Genomic DNA, 19,808 nt, shown 5'->3' with positions numbered 1-19,808 from the left:
AGCTGCAGCAGGGGACACCACGGCCGGGACAGTCTGGGGTTCCTCCCTCATGCAGGTGAGCAGCAGGTCCCAAAGCACACTCAGCTATCCCAAAGAGCTCAGCTATCCCAAAGAGCTCAGCTATCCCAAAGAGCTCAGCCACCCCAAAGAGCTCAGCCATCCCAAAGCACACCCAGCCATCCCCCAAGCACACCCAGCCATCCCCAAAGCACACTCAGCCACACCAAAGAGCTCAGCCATCCCAAAGAACACACAGCCATCCCAAAGAGCTCAGCCATCCCCAAAGCACACACAGCCATCCCAATGAGCCCAGCCATCCCAAAGCACACACAGCCATCCCAATGAGCCCAGCCATCCCAAAGCACACACAGCCACCCCAAAGCACACCCAGCCATCCCAAAGCACACACAGCCACCCCAAAGAGCTCAGCCATCCCCAAAGTACACCCAGCCATCCCAAAGCACACCCAGCCACCCCAAAGCATACACAGTCATCCCAAAGCACACACAGCCACCCCAAAGCACACACAGCCGCCCCAAAGCACACCCAGCCACCCCAAAGCACACCCAGCCATCCCCAAAGCACACCCAGCAATCCCATGTGCCTGCAGTGCCCTCAGGTGCCGATCCACCCGCAGGCACTCAGCAAGGTCAGCTCTGCAGTTCTAGCAGGGCGCTATAACTCTTTGGTGCCTCTCACACCAGCCCCTGCCTGGGCTGCTGTAGTAACTTCAGCTGTGATGCCACTCAGCCTGCAGAGTGTCCCAGACTCCCACAGTTTACCCCTCCAGAGTCAACCCTTTCCATACAGCAGTCCCTGGAAAGGTGGTTTGGCTTTAGGAAGGCAGCTGGGGAAAAGTCCAACGGGCAGCAGCAGGATCCAACCCGCTGCAGCTGCTGGCACTTCCAGACCTTTGGCCAGTGGCAGACGGTCCTTGGGAATGGCAGGAGAAGCCTGGAGCCCTACCATTGTCCAAGAGCTCGTGGAAGTTACAGCAACAGCACCACCGGGTTGCTCTGGGCAGATGCAGGATGGCTTCCCAGTGTGTGCACCAGTGCATCCCCTGCATCCTCCCAGCACAATGGTATGCAAGGAAGTCATGCAAATTTCTCCATGAGCACCAGTGACAGACCTGCTTTTGTGTATGGCATTTCCTCCCTCCTTGGGGCTACTCTTCGGCTCATCCCAGTTCAATGCCAGATGTGTGTCAGAACTGCCAGTGCTACAGCCCCAATTCCTCCTTCCTCTCTTCCCACCTTCGATCCTGCCAGCCCAGAGCCTCCACCATCACTCATCCAGGGTGTGGTCATGCACAGAGCACGGTGGCTGAGCCAGTGTTGCTCTTTCACAGTAGCTTGTCTGACTCTTTTTTCTTCTTACCTGCATTAGCAGAAGTCAGATCTTCTTTAAGTTGTCCAGTGGAGAAAGAGACAGGGAAGTGGGGAGAGGAGCCACAAAAAAAACAAACAAACAAAAAAAACCCCAAAACAAACAAACAAAACCCCATGAGTCCAGATTTGGTAGGAAATCAGGTTAAAATAAAACAACCAACCCAGTCACTGCAAGCAAGTACCACCCCCTATTAAGGGTTTCTAGACCAGCCATCCCACAAGCAGCACCTCTCCCACTCCCAGCAGAACAGGGTGGCCCAGGCAGCAGAACATTCAACAAATTGTTCCGTTGCCACTTCTCAGGGGAAAACATTTGCTTAAAAACAGTCAGATGAATTTGGAGTGATCTATAGGGCACTTTGTTATGTTAATGACTGTTACCAACTGTCTGCTCTTTATATTAAAGTGTTGACTCACTGTCAGTTGGGGCGAGACAAGACAGCTTGCTTGTGCCTTGCAGTCCTTTTGCACTCACCCAAACTACTCATGTGAAGACACTTTAATATGAAGAGACACTGTCTGTGGCTATTATTAATCTCCTGACTGAAGCCCAGAATACTAATAACACCACGCAGGATCAGCTAACCTTTCCTCAGAGCATTCTTCATTCTGCAGGATTTTGGCCAAAGCAAAAACATTTTTCTCTGCTCTCACAAGGCTGACAACCAGACTTCCCAATCAGAGATGTAAAAAGGTTTTCATTTGCCCTCTCCTGTGCTCAAATAACATCCTCATCATCATCATTCTGGCAGAGGTAAGAGGGGTGCCTCCTGTGAGCCCAGAAACATCAGCTTTACCCACATCAGACAGCAGCATTTGGCAGGTCTGGCTGAGGTGAGAAAGCAACTTGTTTATTCTCAGACTGATCTTAAACCCAAGTGCAACAACCAAACCTCACTGTGAGCTGTACAGTCCAAAAATTACATTTGCATCTGGTAAGAAATGGAAGATAATTAATGGGGTGAAAAAATAAAAGTTATCTTTTAAGTGTTGTAATGGCCAATAACTCTTGACATGTAGAAAAATTGGGCTGAGGTGCTGAGGTGCAGAGGCTGGTGTCCTGATAGAGTGCTCCCCCCCAAAAAAAAAAAATCCAAACACCTTGCACAGAACTGCAAAACAAAGCACCATATTACTCTTCTCCATCTGATGCTGCTGCTCTGGGATCCAATCCAAGAAAGCTCAAACCATTTATCCTGGTTGCACACAGAGCACTCCATAGGTAAGTTTGTGTAACTGGAGTCTGAACACGATAACCTCAGCAAATCACAGCTGTCCCTACTTCTCCTTTTGCCTTGGGAGGAGCCCAAACACATTCCTACACAGTTTCATTACATTTTTACTCTCCTCTTTCCAGCCAAGCCATTTATTTTTAGTTGTATGTGAGGCCTCTTCCATCCATATTTAAGAAAAAAGCAATAATCCTAGATCAGAGCAGTGTCTGCTCCTGCTCAGGTAGACCAGCCAGGCTCACCCTGTCAGCTTTAGTGGATTCACATCCTTGTGTCACCAACAGCTTCTTTCTGGACACATCTGTACATAAGTTACTTTGGGCTTCTGACCCTACTGAAATAAAAGAATCTGCCCCTCAAAGGAAGAAAATAGACCCAGCTATGCTTTTAGCACCAGGAAAAACAGCCACCCCACATACGTGATAACTGCATGATTTTCCAGAAAATGTTTAGGCTTGTTGCTTTTCTCTGTCAGGAAAATTGTTTAGCTCTTGATTAAACCCCTTATTTCATTTTTAAGGAATGCTACTGTATACAGTTTGCGAGAGATCCAAACATTTGGTGCTTTGATGTTGCCTTAATAGTATAAAAGTATATGTGACCAAATACTGATTTTTAAATGAAGAGTGACCAACTGTAGTATTGCCAGAGAGACATTAAGTGCATTTAGATTTACAGAAGCATTCCACTCCCCAGCCACTGTCCATAAACAAAGTAACTTCTCTTCTTTCAATAGTCATGGGAATTTAAGAAAGCAACAAAACTCTTACTTCTTCAGCCAAGCTAAGGCAGAAGTTTAAGAGTCTGAGACTCATAACAGCACAGGCTGATAGAGGAAATCTTTTCCCCTCAAATAAAGACAGTTCTTGTCAGGCATCTGCTCGCCTCCACCCCAGGAGCAGGGCTGGGACACATCTGACAGAACAAGCACCAGGTGGGAGAAGCTGCACACAATTTTTCCTCATATCCCAGGCAAACCTTTAGGAGTTCATATTTTTCCTCCTTGAATATTATTGCCGTCATGCTGAAAATCAGAAAAAATCAGTGCATTATAAAAACATTTGCTTTCTTACTATACCAGTAACATGAAAATATGTTTGGCTTGGTAAAACAAACCCAGTTTTCAAGTAGATTTGCACCTCCAGTAGACAGTCTGCTCCCCTGAATTGCCAGCATCTGTAGGACCAAAGTCCCTGGGATCAGAAAGGTTTTCCCTCATTCCTTGAAAGCCATCTCATTTAATTTGCCCTCAAACATGCCAGTCTGGGGAGTTTTGAAATCTCTGGTTTTATTCAGCCTACAAAGAATACTTCCTTTCTTTTTCTCATGTCAAACTCACCTTTAACAGAAATAAAAAGCTTCATATACAAACCTACCCTTTCTGCTTGACATAAACTTATTATTTCAAGAGATAGAAAGGAGATAGCTCATATAGCATTGCAATATTCTGCAGTCTTAGTTAAATGTTTGATTATGTATAAGTTGTGGCGAGAGTGGACTACTCAAAATTTGAGAGAAACACATTTTACACTTTAAAGCTGGTTTGCAGATAGTGTGGCTGAAAGAGCACAGGATCTTCACCAAAACAATGTTCATCAACTCAAGCCAAGTGGGTGCTCTGCTGTAGTTTTAACTTCAAAGCAGAGGTTTCACAAATTGCTATAACAACAAGAAATGGACATGAAAGTCTGCTCATATTTGTACATACTTGTCTTCTGCCATCTCACAGACACTCCCCAAATCTCTGAGTTTCTCCACCTCGACTGGCCACCCCATGGCTGGGGCGAGGGCAGGATGACCAGAAGGGGAAGAGCCCTGCTGCTTCCTGCCACAGGCAGCACATGACAGAGCTACATCCCCTATTTAAAATGCCAAACCTGAACAGAGACCACAAGAGTTCAGGCCAAGCTGCCCCTGGCCTTACCAGCAAGGCAGAGCTGCTCTTAATCCCCAACAAATTCAAGGCTAGACAAAGCTAACCTGTGTTATTTCACAGCACATGGCAGTGTTGCTTTCTTTTTGAGGGTAGAGGCTTGTGGAAGATGGGGTATGAATAATCTGTTGCTTTAAATGCATGTTGATAAATACCTAGAGACAGCAGCTCCCTGATCCCCAGAACAGAAGGTTCATGCCAAAAAACGAGGGGAAGCAGGTACATCCAATGTCAACCTGCACGCTCACCGACCCCCAGCTGTTCCAGAAGGCTTTACCTTGCAGGTGTTACTCCAAATAAAGCCTGGAAAACTCCCAAGCTGAAGTTCAGGTTCCCTGACACCTGCCCCCAAGAGCAGATGCTGCTGTGAGCCTCGAGCACTGGCAGTGAGGTCTGACCTGGCAGCCCGGCTGAAGAAGAGTGTCCCACCCAGCCAGGGTGGTGGGACCATCCCTCCTGGATCCAGGCTGCTGAGCTGTGTGTGTGGGCAGCAAATAGCACCCAGGAAGACACACAACCCTGAGCCAGGCCTGAGGGCTGGTTCTTGCCTCCACCTTGTGCAAGCAGGGATGGAACAAAGCCCTCGTGCTGTAATTCCTGAGAACCAAGAGGGGGTGCTGACCTGACACCTAGAAATAGAAGCAGAGAAACCACCCTCCTGCTTTAGGGCAGACACAAGCTGTGCAGAACTATTTCTGTGAACTATTTATATCAATAACTATTTCTGTTAGGTACCTGCAGCATTTACAAGAGCTGAGCAGCTGGCTGACTCAGTGGAGACTGCCATGCCTCCCTCCTTTCTGCTCACCAGCCCATTCCCCTCCACCCCAGCTCACAACTGCAGCCTCAGCTCACTCATTTGGGGTTATTTCCTTCAATACACCCACAGCAACCCCCAACTTCCAATTTTACAGTAGCAGTAATGCAAAATTAGTACTGAATTCATTTCTGTTGTTCAGTTTCTCTGATGCCCCCAGCTTTCAGACCAAGGTGAGGGTTTGATGCATTGTTATGACAAACCTTTCAGGAGGAGAAGATAATCATGCACCACCTGGGTTACTGCAAATTCAATTTACTTTGCAGCATGCTTTATGCTGGTCTGGAGCTATTAAGGAGATACAGTTTCCAGTTGAGGAGTGTGCAGCACTGCACAGCAAAATTGCTTTCTCAGGATTGCCCAGCGCTGCCCCTCTGCATCATCCTGGGGCTGTTCCCCCCTGGAGGCCTCTCCCCACCTCTCGGGGAACACAACTGAGGTCAGAGCCTGCAGGAATATAACATTTGGTACCAGCCTATCTTCTTTGGACAAACTTCAGCCCAAACACCCCAAACCTTTTTCTCTTACCTAGCCAGGCAGAGCTTACTTCCCCCTCTACCAGACTGGGCCAGGATCAAAATCTAGAAGAGGATTCACAAGCAAGGAAACAGGGAGGAAACTCCCTCTTGGAGATGGTTGGCTTTTTTCTAGTAGGGACAACTATCTTCCTTATAATTACCTGCACTCTTCTTCTCTAAATATCTTCTTTTCAGCTCGTGGTAACCATATTTTTTCAAGCTACCCTAGACAGGCAGCACCAGACAGACAACACCGTATCCATGTGTTGCAATAGAAATCCAGAAACAATTTTTATAAAAGGTGAGAAAGCAAGAAACTAACACTCAAGGTAAGTCCCCCCAGCTGGGACACGACGGCAGTCCTACCTGAGGAGCTGCAAAGCCACCATCTCCATGCTCTGAACACACTGCCTTCCATCAGAATAAGGGAGCTGACCTTTCACAAAAGAAAGAACTGTCAAAGTAACAGGATTACCATCTGAAGCAGAGGCCACATTTGGAGAGAGGCCTGTTGTCTGAACAAGTTTAATTCACACATGTATCTATCTCTCAGATCCTGGTTTCCCACACAGCCCAGAAATACATGGAACATCTACATTCACTCTTGCATAGGTATTAAACATAGTTAAGATATTTAGCTTAAACTGAAAGTTAAGAGTTTACCATATCTCTAATATTGCTACAGGACATTTTCTTGAACAGTTAAATGCAATCCCCATTTTTAAAAGGACAATCTGAAATTAAAAACCAGACTTGTAATTTTGTTGTGAAACATCCAAAAGGGACTAAGATCTGAAAATAAACACCAAAAGGCCTAGCACTGAAGCATGGCTGCTGATTTAGGAATTAAGCCTAGACACTACCTTTCAGGAGGATTAGTTTCCTTCACCTACCCCCATTTTGTCTTCTACATTTAAGGACAAAGCACCAAAATATGTCTTGGCAAATCCTTCAATAATCAGCAAAAATTACATCCCCTTTGTCTAGGACATGCAATTCTCTGAGAAATTAAAACCTCTCTAAACTGGCACCAGCAAACATGTTCAGTTAACATTTGCATTTGTTAACACAGAACTTATAACCATTCATTGCAAGGAAAAAAAGCCAGCAGCACCAAAGAACTTGCTTACCATCAATTACCACAGGCATTTTTATTACATTAAAGCTTTAACATTTATCAGAATATTGGGTCAGGGAAGAGAAAATAGCAGAATAACTTAAAAATTAGTAATAAAAAGCAGCCTTGCTGGGAACTACTGTTTTAAAAAATTCTAACCAACAACATAATAGGAGCTTCCTGAAATATTAAATGTTATAGCATTTAAGTTATCTGCAGCAGGACATGATGAACCCTGATAGTCTCACCAAAGTTTTCAATGTTATTGAACAGTCCTTCAAAGCAAGCACCAAAAAACAGGGAGAAAACAAAGAACCATTTATTTCTGTGCTCTCCTCTTCTCCAGAACCATGAGTTTCCAGGAAATGTCCCACTAGGACCTCTGTGATTCTCAGACAATGCAAAGGTCAAAGATTTCACTGTAACAAGGCACATACCTCTCCAGAATTAAACTCTGCACACATGATTGTTTGTCAAATACTGTGCCAAACCCCTAATGTTTGAATTATTTTTTAGGAAGAGGTAGATTTGTCCTACTGATCACCTTAGGGTAACAGTCCAGACAACCTGATTCAAGAATTTCCCAGTAAGCTAATCATTACAGAATGTTAAGGAAGCATTCCTCATGTACTTGTCATGTTTATTATCCCCTTCCAGCCTCCTGTACCTGGCTAGAGGAAATCCAAGTAGCCCAACATGACAATTTTACCTTAGTATCCAAACAAAGTTTCCATGGATAAGCCAATAGTGGTGAATAAATAAAGCAATGCTTACTACACTACTCATCCCCAACTGCCACAATTATTAATGGTCACAGTCTGAAAAAGCCTTAACTGATCATAGTTAAAAGAAATGTAGAAATATACATAAAACCAGCTGTCTTAGACAGCATTTTATTAAAAATGAATACACAGAGACATAGCAGCTTTACAATAAAAGAGTTTTTTAAAAGGCATCAAGTTGTAAGCCAACCATTCAAAAAAGAGGCTTTGAAATGTTGTCTTCCACAGCACTTTTTGCCCATTTGTCAACAAGGGACAGAAATCTGCAGATTACCCAAAGGACAAACAGGCACAGTAACTAATCTAAACTTCAAGCCCTTTTTAGAACAGTTGATCAAGCATCACCCTCCGTAGCAGCATCTGGAGCACACTTCAGTGTTCTTTCAAGTGGCTGGTGTACTTGATCCATTTCTTTAAAATATTTTAACATTCAATAAAACTATTTCATATAGAAAAACTTCTGTCACGTGAAAGTAAGGTTTCCTTTTCAGATTCCGTGAAAGCTTATGAACTTCACTGGCAGCATTTCTGTAATGGAGCAGGAGCTAAAACCAGCAGAACAGGCACTTCAGCAAAATCGTCTGTCAACAGTTCCTAAAGTCATATTGATTGCAGTCCAGAAGACAGTTTCTTGCTACTTTGTGGTGGTGTAAGGACACCAGTGGGGAAAGGTGAAGTCCTATTTTGTTCAGCCAATATGGCTTGTTTTGCTTGAGCTCTGTCCTGAAAGAACATGACAAAAAAAAAAAATCTTTACTCAGTGTCTATGGCACAGATAAATAGAATTCAGTGTCTTATAATCTGATAGGTTGTTCATTTGGAAAAGCATATGCATATATCCATATCTAACCCTCCAAGCAGTAAATGATAAATACATAGTAGTTACTTGTAGTACAACTCAAAGATCAGTATTAGTTTTTAGAATCTGATTATTAGCATTAAGCATTCATAACATACAAGCACTCCTGTACCTTCAAGAAAGCAAAATGCAGAAACAATTGAGCAGGAAGAACTTTAACTTCTGCCTAGAATTCAATAACCTAAAGAGAAAAACTAACCCAAATAGCTGAAACCACAATTTGTTGAACAGAATTTTCATTCTCTGCAAGTTTCTCACACTAAAAACCACTGCTTATCAATGACCACTGTCACGTAACAGTCACACTAGATCAGTCTCAAGTGATCAATCTTTATTTTTCTCTGGATCAGACAAGACTACATTAGTGGTATTTCCTAGAGAGAAAGGTCTAACACATGGTACTTGAAGTATCCCAAAGGATAGAGAAATGCTTCTGATTTCTAGGGTAATTATATGCTTTTGATATGAGAGGCTGAAGGCACATCTTTTTAAATCATCTTTTTAAACTAAATACTGAACAAGACAGTCCTAAGAAAAGTCTTTGTCTCAAGAATTTTGGATCAGGACTCCAAGCTTATGCCTTATATCATCTCAATACACTCACTCTCAACCTGTTCATGCTTCTCTTAAGTTGACTGTATATCCTAACCAAAGAAACAAGACTTCAGAGACTTTACAGACAGGTTTTTGTCTTCATTCTGCACATACATACCAGCAAATCAAAGCTGTTAATGTGCATCTGTATATTGTGCAAATCTTCAGGAGGTATCCCGCTAAAGTGTTTGAGTTTGGAGCTTCCTACTTCCCTCAGAGCCATGGCAAACGGGACCATCCATTTCACACAGTCCTCAATCTCACAGAATTCATAACCTGCAACACAGGGCACACACTTATCTGCCTGAATGAAGGCATAATATTTGTCAACACACAAGATGTAAGTCTATAAATGCCAATACCTGAAACTTTCTGCATCAACTCAGATGAAGAGAAGTGATACAAAGCAGAAGCTGCAAGTATTCCATAGGTATATTCCAAGCAGCCAATATCCAGCACACAGAGATCCAAGAGCTAAAAGACAACAGATGTTTAGTAAGCCTGAAAGAAAAACACTTTTCCAGGTGAAGCAGCATTTGAAGGAAATCAGTCTTACCTCTGTTATTTGTACAAATATCTGCTGTGGATATTGTGGCAGCATTACCTCATACAGATCATTTAAATATGCAACTTGCAGGTAAATGTTTAGCCACGATACAACTGTCAGTGGATTTAAGTTCCAATTAAGAGCCTGAAAGAACAGACATACACAAGATTTCAATTAAAGTTAAGTTCCTAACTTAAACCATGCAAGATGGTTAAACAACCACAAACTCTAATCCCAGCTGGTAAAGGCATCTTTAGAAAATGCAAACTACTCTCCTATAGTTCTTCCTGCTGATAGTCAGGGAACAAATAATTTTGTTAATACACACATCCTGGTAGATGCTTTAGATCACTTGTTACCTAAAGAAAACACTGCACTCTAATTAGTAAGAAAAACTGTGCCTCTTAGCAGCACCTAAGATTAACTGAGAAGCTCCGCTTTTAGTCTGATTGTGCTATATATTTTTACAAACTAATTCCACTTGTAAATATTACCTTCATAATTATCAATTCCATACTGATGATTTCATCTTCTGTACAGGCTCCATCTGTAACATAGGCAAATTGGTGCAACTTTGGTGGATAAATTTCCTGAAAGATAGGAGATCAAATATTTAATTTGTGGAACAGGCTGCAACTAGTTTCATGTGTTCCTTATCCCCCCATTCTAAATCCTCTGCTCTCTGCCTTTAATAGACACAGATTTCTTGTTCATTATAGCCTTCAACTCCCACTTTGGATGAATCAGCACAAACCTGCATTGTTTTACTACAGCACCACTGTGATTGTATCCTAACTGACATCAAGATTTTTTTAACCATCCTAAAGAAAAGGCCTTTTATCTCTTGCTTAAGAACAGACTGAACAGCAGCTCTCTTAAATGACTAAGAACTTAAAAAGCACTGGGTATTTTAGTAGCTCAAATTGCTCCAATCAATAATAGCTCAGACTATCATGCAGTAGGTACTCTGTTGCAATGAAATTGTAGCAAGTGGTCTCTGTATACAGCAGTCAACCAAAAATTCATTTAGCAACTGCAACTAAAATTTAAGATTTATTCCAACATGGAATTCTCTAATGAGAAAACTAGCTAATATCACAGCATAATTTTACCCACTTCTAAAAAAAAAAAGGCATGTTGAAAAAAAAAAAAAATCTTTGTTCTGTCTTCCATTTGAAAAAAATGATAGCAAGTAACTCCATAAAGCTTTCTACAATGTGTCCAGCATCCAGTAAGTGTGCTGCATCTATTCACATTCTTATGGTAAGCAAAGCTGGAGACACTTACCTCAAGCTTTGCTGCTATGAATAGAGAAGTGACACCAATAAGCTGCAAGAGTGTTTTTACAACATCCTGTTGTGTTGCCATAAAGCGATCAAAGAAATCTTGTGCTAAATAAAAAGTTTCTCTATGAAGTTTGTAGGCTTCACAAACCTGGAGAGACAACAGAGATTACAAAGGTCAAGAACAGTGTTAAAGTCAAAACTAGATGTTACATATGTATTAAAAAAAAAAGCATGAGATAGACAAAAAATTCATATTGGCTTTCTACTTCACTGCTATTGTGAAGTAACATTTTAACTAACTGCAGGAGTTAAACAGTTTCCTTTGACACAAGATGACTGCCATTACAATAACTTCCAAGAACAAACAGACCAGAGTGAAAAACCTTCTAGGAAATGCAAGCACATGTTCCAACAATGTCAGAACATCAGTTCCTCATTTTTTTGCAAAGATCCATCATTCCAACACCTCAAAAGAGAAAATTCTCACAAGCTGTTTAAGAACAGGGATTATGCCACCAAGTCATCCAAATAGTGAAACAGTCAGACACAAGAGGAGCTGTAGCACATTCTGCATGACAAAAACAGACAAAAAGGCTGGAAGATGAATCTGATCTGAGCTTCCCACCTTCCCTCTAACAGTGACTTTTGTAATTATTTGTTCAGCCTTTGTCTGCAGTGTGACCTTAAAAGCTTACCCTGTTTTAGGGACAAATTGATTATTGCCTACTATCAATCTAAATGAGTAACAGAAAGTATTGACAGTCTGAAAATCATCAGCTCAGTACATCATATATTCTTTAAGTTTGGTGTCATTCATTGACAAAATTTAACATGAAGACAAGTATCTGGAGCTAAACATGCTCCTGAAGTGCACTCATGACAGTTATTAGTGCACTTCAACAAAAGCACACTTGAAACACTCACAAGCACAGAACAGCTTACCTCCATAAGCCAGTCTAGAAGGACGGTTCTCATTTTAGGCTGTAGCTGGGGGTGCCTTTGCAAGTAGAATTTATCCCGCACATAGGTCTCTTCTTTGTTTATCATGTTTTTCCATACATCATCCTTGCTTGCCCAGCTAAAAGAGATCAGTGTTTAGTCTTGGATCATGACTGATAATTAACAAGAGGAAGGCAGAGCAGCAGCAGCCCAGCACACTCACCCTAGGGCTGGCAGTGGGGTGGCTCTGGTGGGAACAACGCTCAGATGGACAAAGCGCGAGTAATCGACGTGAACGGGATCGTCGTCTTTATCCGGCGTAGGGATCAGCATGTGGGCATGCTCGTGGATGTTATTCCAGGACTTCTGGCAAATCAAACAGGAGATTTTACACTGTGCTTTTTAAAGTCATTGTTTTAGTTGTAGATACGTAACACTCTTAACTTCTGTCACAGTTTCTTGCCAATGTCTTCTCTCTTTGAGCTGCACAGAATCACAGAATGGCAGAGGCTGGCAGGCACCTCTAGGTCTTTTCATCAAGCTCCCTGCTCACACAGGAGCCAGTTGCCCAGGCCCATGAACAGAAGACTTGAGAGTGTCTTCAAGGATGGAGACACCAGAACTATTTTGGACAACTTGTGCCATGCTTGGCTGCCCTCACAGTAAAAAGCATTCCATGATACTCAGGGAACCTCTTCTGCTTCAATGTGTTCATCTCCTCTTGTCCCATCACACAAAGAGCTTAGCTCCACCTTCTTTACATCTTCCCTTCAGACAGTTATAAACAATTGACACAAATCCCCACAGCCCTCCTCTCCAGGCTAAACAGCCTCAGCTTCCTCATCCCTTCCTTATCAGCAAGATGCTCTGGTTCCTGAATTACCTTAATGGACCTTTCTTGTATGCTCAAGTCTTTTTTCACTGGGCAGCCCACAGCTGGACACAACGCTACAGATGTGGCCTCACCTGAGCTGAGTAAAGGGGATTTTGCTTATAAGCACAGTAGAGAAAGTTTGGAACTAAAGCTGAAGAACATTCACCCTGCTCTTTTGAAGGCCCACAACTGTTTCATGGAAAGATACCCATGTCAGAACCTCCTACTCTCATGCTGTGTTTTGTTTTTACCAAAAACATACTTACCCTCAGGTAAAGAACAAGCAGATGGAACTCAAAGACCCAAATATGAGGTCAGGATTTCTGGTAAGGAATATGTAGATAATATGCCTGAAGCCATGCTTTCATGCAAAGCATCTCAGATGGTGAACACAGCAAAATAGTTTGTAGGATTTTGTACTCATTCATTTAGCAGAGTTAAACTAAAACCCAAAGCACATGTGACCCAATTTTCAGAATACAGCCAAGTACATGTTAAACAATTGCTACTAAACTATCAAGCTGATAATTTAATACACCAAATTCTGCCCTAGTCTGCAAACATCAGATATTCAAAACTTCACCTAGCATTTGGACCAGAACTTAAACCTATAACACTTTATTTGGACCAGAACTTAAATCTAGGTTTACTCTTCTACCATCTTAACTCTTTAACAGGATCCTGTACACTTCACACAGTGCCCCAGGAAAACACTACTTTATTTGCAGTAGAATAGAAAGCCAGCACCGTGTCATCATGCCTAAGCAAATCAACATTTGGCATTTCTGTTTAATACTGAAGTCAGCCATCTTACTGCAAATTGATCAGTTCTGCACTACTAAAAGGACAGAACTCCACAACAGATTTCTAATGCGCTAAAAAAAAAATTAAAAACAAGTTCAGAAGAATCATTAGGCACTATCAAGTAAAACACTTTTGTGAAACTTTGCCTCTTGCAAGAAAGCTTCCACAGCTGATTTTTGCCATCTTCTTTACATATGACATCACTTTCCAGCAAAATGGCTCCTTCCTGCACCAGTTTCACAAACAGAAACCACTGACTTGATGAAACAAAAACCACATTTTGCAGCTCTCTCACAGCTAAGACAGCTTTGCACTTTGAGTTACTGACACACAGATCAGTCTTTTTTCTTCTTGGGAGTTCTACATGCAAATACAGCATAGCTACATACCCAGCCATGCCAGGATTTAATTTGGGTGGGGAGGAGGCAAAACAAGGGAATAGTATCCTTATCTTAAAAATTACAGACTCCTCACAAACTGAAATTTGAATGAAAATGTTGCATCAGCATTGCTTAAAGTTAATTTTTGTCCTCCCTCAAAACTAGACTTTAGTCACACTTTGTTCTCCAAACTGCACAGCAAGCCCAGCTGCCAACAGTCTTTGGAGAAGTGCTGTCTTATCAGTTAATCAGCAAACAGAAAAGCAGTAGATTATACAGTATCTATTTAAAGGTGCCTACTACACCAGCAGCTTCTGAAGGACAAGAGCTCATAAAGCTCCCAGACACATCACATGCAACAATACTAAAGATATTTCACCACCCTCAATTTTCTATAAGGAAATAGAAATCAAAGTTCAAGAGACTCTTAGGTGTTTTGAAAAGAAGGAAAAACAAAGTTTTCAACAACATAATGTCACTTAACAAGACACTGGGGAAAAGATGTGAGCAACACTACAAGTACACAGCTCAGCTGGAGACAAGAATGAAACTAATGTGCAGGGCCTCAAAAGAAAGCAGCCTATGGGGAAGGAGACAGGAATTAATTAGTGTGGGTGAGGGAGCACCATAACTCTGGCACAGATTTTGGTTGAGAGAATGAACATATCAATCAGGCTCTTGAATCTTTAAAACAGATTTAGCAAGACACTCAATCGAAAGCAAGAAACACTATCAAGAAATTGCATTACCTCACACTGCAATTGTAAGGAAATAGGAACCACCACTGAAAAAAGGAACAGTTTAAGATGGGGAGGGTATGAGGAAACCATTAAGAACTTCCTTTGGGCTTGCACAGAGCCAATCCAAAAGTGGAGACCTGTCAGAAAGCAACAGATATCACCCAGAATCTGTGCAGTCTAGCAGAGGAAACACTACAGTCCTGGGCTTACTTCTGAGACAAACATGAGCTGAAGTAGAACAGAAGCAAAAACAGCACTGGGGAGAATGGCCTCTTCAAATCTGTGTGGAGCCCAGCAAGAAAGCTTGGTGACACCCACAATATTGTTCCAGGTACAGAAGCAACTAATCAGATGCTGATCTCAATCTCAGACCTAAGAGCAAGAGACAGACTGGAGGAAAAAAGCACCTCAGAAGGCTCATTAGGAGGAGAGGTACCAAGAGGAAGAAGGTGGGTGATAAGACCATTAGAGCATCCAATCCCATACAGTTCCAAACAGAGAAAACCCCGAAGTTCAGAAGTGGGAGTCTTTTTAAAGCCCAAACATAAGCAGACCTCAGTTTTCTGCAGCATGTCACCATTCACTGATACACCAAATATTCATAGAAAACAATATTTTTGAACAACCTTCAGGATATAGATCAGACACAAAACAGCAGGTTAACCACTGGGGTTAATGGTTAAAGGCCAGGCAGGGCCTTCAGTTAAGAAGAAACACCTAAAAATACAAACTGCTGAAACACTTGGGCACCTCAACGTGAGTTAGGAGCCACCAGAATGAGCTTCTACTGACAAGCAAGGAGTGCAGCAGAAGGAAAAGAATGACAGAACTGCATTCAAACAGCAACATCAGAGGTTTCTCAGCATGGAAATCAATGGCAGGGGAACAGGCCTGTTTGTCACCCTAAAAGCAGCACCTTATGCCATAGACAATGGCATGACTTCCAAGTCCACAGCCTTAGTTTGCCCATCAGAAACAGCAAGACCTATAATTCTAGCCATTTTTCACTCATAAAATGCATTACTTTGAAGTAATTTTTCTTTGCATCACAAGGGAATTCCAGATTTAGCAAACAGGATAGAAAACAGCAGCTCACACTATTAAGTTGGTCCAACCCTATTGGGATAGCTTAGGAGTGTCTACTCCTTTAAAATGTCCTGATCCAGATTAGAGCCAAGTCAGTTCTCAACATGTATATAGTTTATACTCCTTTTTTGTGGGCTTTGTTTTGTTTAGTTTTTTAATTGAATCTTCAAAAGTTAATCTACATTAGTAAAAGAAACTTTTTGAGCCTACTTTCAAAACACTTATGTGGAGCACTCTGACAATGCTAACATCAGATTCTGAAAAACATCTAGTGAGAAACTGATCAAAACTCCTTCATGAGAGTTTACTCCACCTTCACATGTGAAAACATTAGCTAGTTTCATCTAAAGAAACTAACTTATAGATTCAATTCTTCACTTTATATGGAGGTGTTCATGCAACTTATATCACAATTACACAGATTATTCTAATCTAGTTAGATGAATTTTGTTTTACATGGAGCCTCAGAAGTGTATTCATCCCCACAAAGCAGCCAGAATTAGTATGAGAATTGCTAGCAGAATTACAGCAGTGCCAGTTCTCCAAAATCAAACACAGAATTTATGCAATATTCTGCTGTCACAGACCTGATGATATAGCCACCCTTTCATCACATAAAGGGTAACGGCATCCTAATTAAGAACTGAGGCCTTATGTTCCACAGAAGCAAACTAATGAATTGACTATGAAGATGTCATAAAGTGGGATGTGACTCTGATATTTTGCCTTGTGGATAAGCTAGTGTCAGTAAACAATTTATTTAATGCAGAAGTCATGTGGCATAGGCTGCAGTGGATTTATAGCTGCTTACATTTTAGAACTGTCGTGTCTCCACAGAATAACTGTCGCCCTGGCTATCATTCCAGCCTGCTATACTGCTGCTGGAACCATAAACATATTCTCATTAGTGGTCCATGGCAATTTATATCAGAGAATAGCTTGTGTCACACCATAGACTGAAGAACTGCTGCTGTGCAGCCAAATGTTAGCTTTTTTAACCAGATCTGGAACAATCTGGCTACTTTGTCACAACAAAAATACCTGATCTATGTAGGGAAAGATATAGGCATGATATTATTTATTGTTTATAGAACGAAAGGGTCAAATTCCACCAGCATACTATAATTACCTTGAAAAATTCCCAAGTAAAGATTTTTGATGCGTACTACCTATATTATCTAAGTTTTAGTTTACCTATCCATACTGAAGTAACACTAAATGGCTACCAAGCCAAGAGCACAAACAAGGAGACAAAATTGGAAGTCTTTATCTGCCTTGAAAATTGAAGGTCAACATATTGCAAAAAGATACTTCAAGTTTCCTTCCACTGTCTTTCTGGAAGACAGTAAAATTGGGTCCCCATTGAGATTTTTAAAGAAATACCTTGTTATTATGCAATAAACATGCACGAGAAGGCCTTGCTCAGTTTAAACAGAATGAATCTTCTGGTGAAGGAGAAAGTTGCAGTGAAGGACAGGCAGCTCTTCCTTGTCAGAAGTGAGAAATTAGTTTAATATACTGTGTAAAAGAAAGACAGAAGGGAAGGAGAGATCCCCTCATTAAATGCTCACCATTTGAGCCCTGCTTAATATGTTGACTGATAACTAGTGTACGCAGTTGCAACAAGCAGAGGCCATTCCAAACAATGATGCCCATCTGTTATGGTAGCACTTCAGTCTTAGAACTTCCAGCTGCCACTTTGGGTTAGATGAGCCACATTCTGCACTGCCTCACCTACCAAATGAGGACAGGCTGCACACCCTGAGTGTGACTTCTGCAACTTGAGCATCACCCTGCGTGTGCAGTGACAGGCTGGAGTGACAGTGACTGAGCAGGAGTGCACGTGTTCAGGGGAAAAAGGAGGGGAATGAACCTATTCCAGAACACAGGCTACTCAAGGTACAAAAGCATCATGCTTTCAACATCACACAGCATCCAACAGAGATCCCAAAAGCATCTGCTTTTTCAAGAATATGGAAAGCACACAAATGGAACTAGAGGACACCAGTAAAATAAGTTTTGACTTTTTAAGTTGATTCATTCTACATGTCTTGCTGAGAAAGTTGGCAATGGTCACTATCAACCTCCACTGGAGGACTGATTTTCACAGGTAGAGTAACTTTATAGCAATATTCCTTTGCTCTGCAGAGAAACAAAGCCTGTTTTACTATACCATGAGTATCTAGTACACACTTCCAGGTTCTAACCAAGAACTCCTTCCTTAGCCTGTCTAATAATTACCCTTGTCAATAGGAATAGAGATGATCTAGGAAAAAAAGGGACACTTTCCTCTTTCCCAGATGACAAAGAAGTAGAGACACGGCTGCAAAGAGAACCACTTCAAGAGATGATTCTGTCTGCTTGCTTAAGGAGCAGATACAAGGTACATAAGCACATGACTGTACTTTTGCACCTCATGCAGAATAGGTCCAAAGGCTTGACAGGTGCACCTTTGCAACCCCAGGACAGCTGAATACACTTCAGCATTAACATAATGCTTCAGACCAACACAGGCCTTATATCTTACAAAAGCTTTAAAACTGTATTGAAATATGAACTGTATTGTTCTGCACACTCCATCATCAACCAGGGCCAACAGTCCCCCACTACTATGCAGCATGTGGCAGCAGCACGTTTCACCACGTTGCCATAAATAATGAGGTACTGCAAAGTAACTGCAGGGTTAAACAAGATTACAATATTTACATATAAAGCCAATTCAATTACCTGTTTTTCACACGGCCTTTTTCTAGTCATCTCCATTTTGGCAATTTCTTCATCAGGATCCTGTAAGAACTACAAGAAGCGACACATGATTTCCGGAGCACAGCCGGCGGGACAAGCAGCTGTTGGCAGCTGTGACACACGCGGGGTCCCGCAGGAGCGCAGCCCCGCGGCCCACCCGGCCCGGCCCGGCCCACCGCGTGGGGCCCGCACCCAACAAAAGGCGCCGAGGGCGCGGGGCCGGGCCCGCACTCACCGTGGCCACATCGGCTTTCCTCTTGCGGGCTCGCATGGCGGACTCCGCACCCGCGTCCCCCTCGGCAGGAGCCTTGTCGTGCGCGCAGTCGCTGCGGAGAGAGGGGAAGCTGAGCGACCGCCGGCCGCGGGCGGCTGGGGGTGCCCGGCCTGCAGGGCCCGCGCAGGGCGGCGCGGGCACTCACCTCTCCCGGCGCACGGCACCCGCCTGGGCCGGCCCAGCGCCGTGTGGAACGGGGCCGAGCGGGCCGCAGACCCCCCCACAAAGGCCGGCAGAGCCGCGCAACGGGCCGCCGGACCGGCCCCACCGGCTCCCCCAACGCCCCCTGCCCGCCCGCGCTGCCGCTCACTCACCGCCGCGCCGGCCCTTGCCGCCCGGGAGCGGGCGGTCGGCGGGTGCCGGGCCGGTGGGGCAGGGCGAGTTCCGCCGGGCGCTGCTGCCTCACGGCGCGGCCGCTCCCGTCCGTGCGCGCGGCGCGGGCCGCGCCCGGCGGGACATTTAAACGCGCGGCGGCGGCGCGGGGCCGCCTCCCGGCCGCGCACGTGGCCCCGCGCGGGCCGGGGCGGGGCCGGCGGGGCGCGGGAGACGCGCGGGTCCCGCCGCGGCAGGGGCGGGCCGGGGCGGGGCCTGCGGATCCCGCGCGGAGCGGGCCCGGGGCGGGGCCCGGACGCGGAAGCGGCGGGAGCGGCGGTGGCACGTGGGACCGCGCCGGGCCGGGCCGGGGCCGAGCCGGGCCGAGCCGAGCCGAGCCGAGCCGAGGATCCTGTCCCGGGCTCGGTCCCGGCCCGGTCCCTGTCCCGGCCCGCTGCGGGAGGCGGGGCCGCCTCCATGGCTTGCCCGGCCCGGCCCCGCTGACGCCCGCCTCCCCTCCCCGCAGGCTCACGGCCGCGGTGGTCGGGATGGTGCCCGTGGGAGCGCTGCCAGGTAAG

The 19,808-nt window shown here is 44.0% G+C and overlaps 1 protein-coding gene across 1 annotated transcript; it reads right to left on the bottom strand.

Moving 5' to 3' along the window:
* Nucleotides 1–7,013: 7,013 nt before the first annotated feature.
* CCNE1 (cyclin E1) lies at nucleotides 7,014–19,807 on the bottom strand (the record flags this gene model as incomplete). The annotated part of the gene is made up of 11 exons (XM_072934526.1): nucleotides 7,014–8,513; nucleotides 9,362–9,519; nucleotides 9,606–9,717; nucleotides 9,800–9,934; nucleotides 10,285–10,380; nucleotides 11,078–11,224; nucleotides 12,019–12,154; nucleotides 12,239–12,381; nucleotides 18,627–18,695; nucleotides 18,880–18,970; nucleotides 19,233–19,807. Coding segments are annotated over 11 exons (1,785 nt in total), but the record flags the coding sequence as incomplete, so codon positions are not given.
* Between the last annotated feature and the right edge of the window lies 1 nt (nucleotide 19,808).

This window comes from Taeniopygia guttata, chromosome 11 (assembly GCF_048771995.1).
Source record: "Taeniopygia guttata chromosome 11, bTaeGut7.mat, whole genome shotgun sequence".
Classification (NCBI taxonomy): Eukaryota; Metazoa; Chordata; class Aves; order Passeriformes; family Estrildidae; genus Taeniopygia; species Taeniopygia guttata.
The sequence above is the reverse complement of the archived record's forward strand: the minus strand, read 5'-3'. Positions and strand labels throughout refer to the sequence as shown.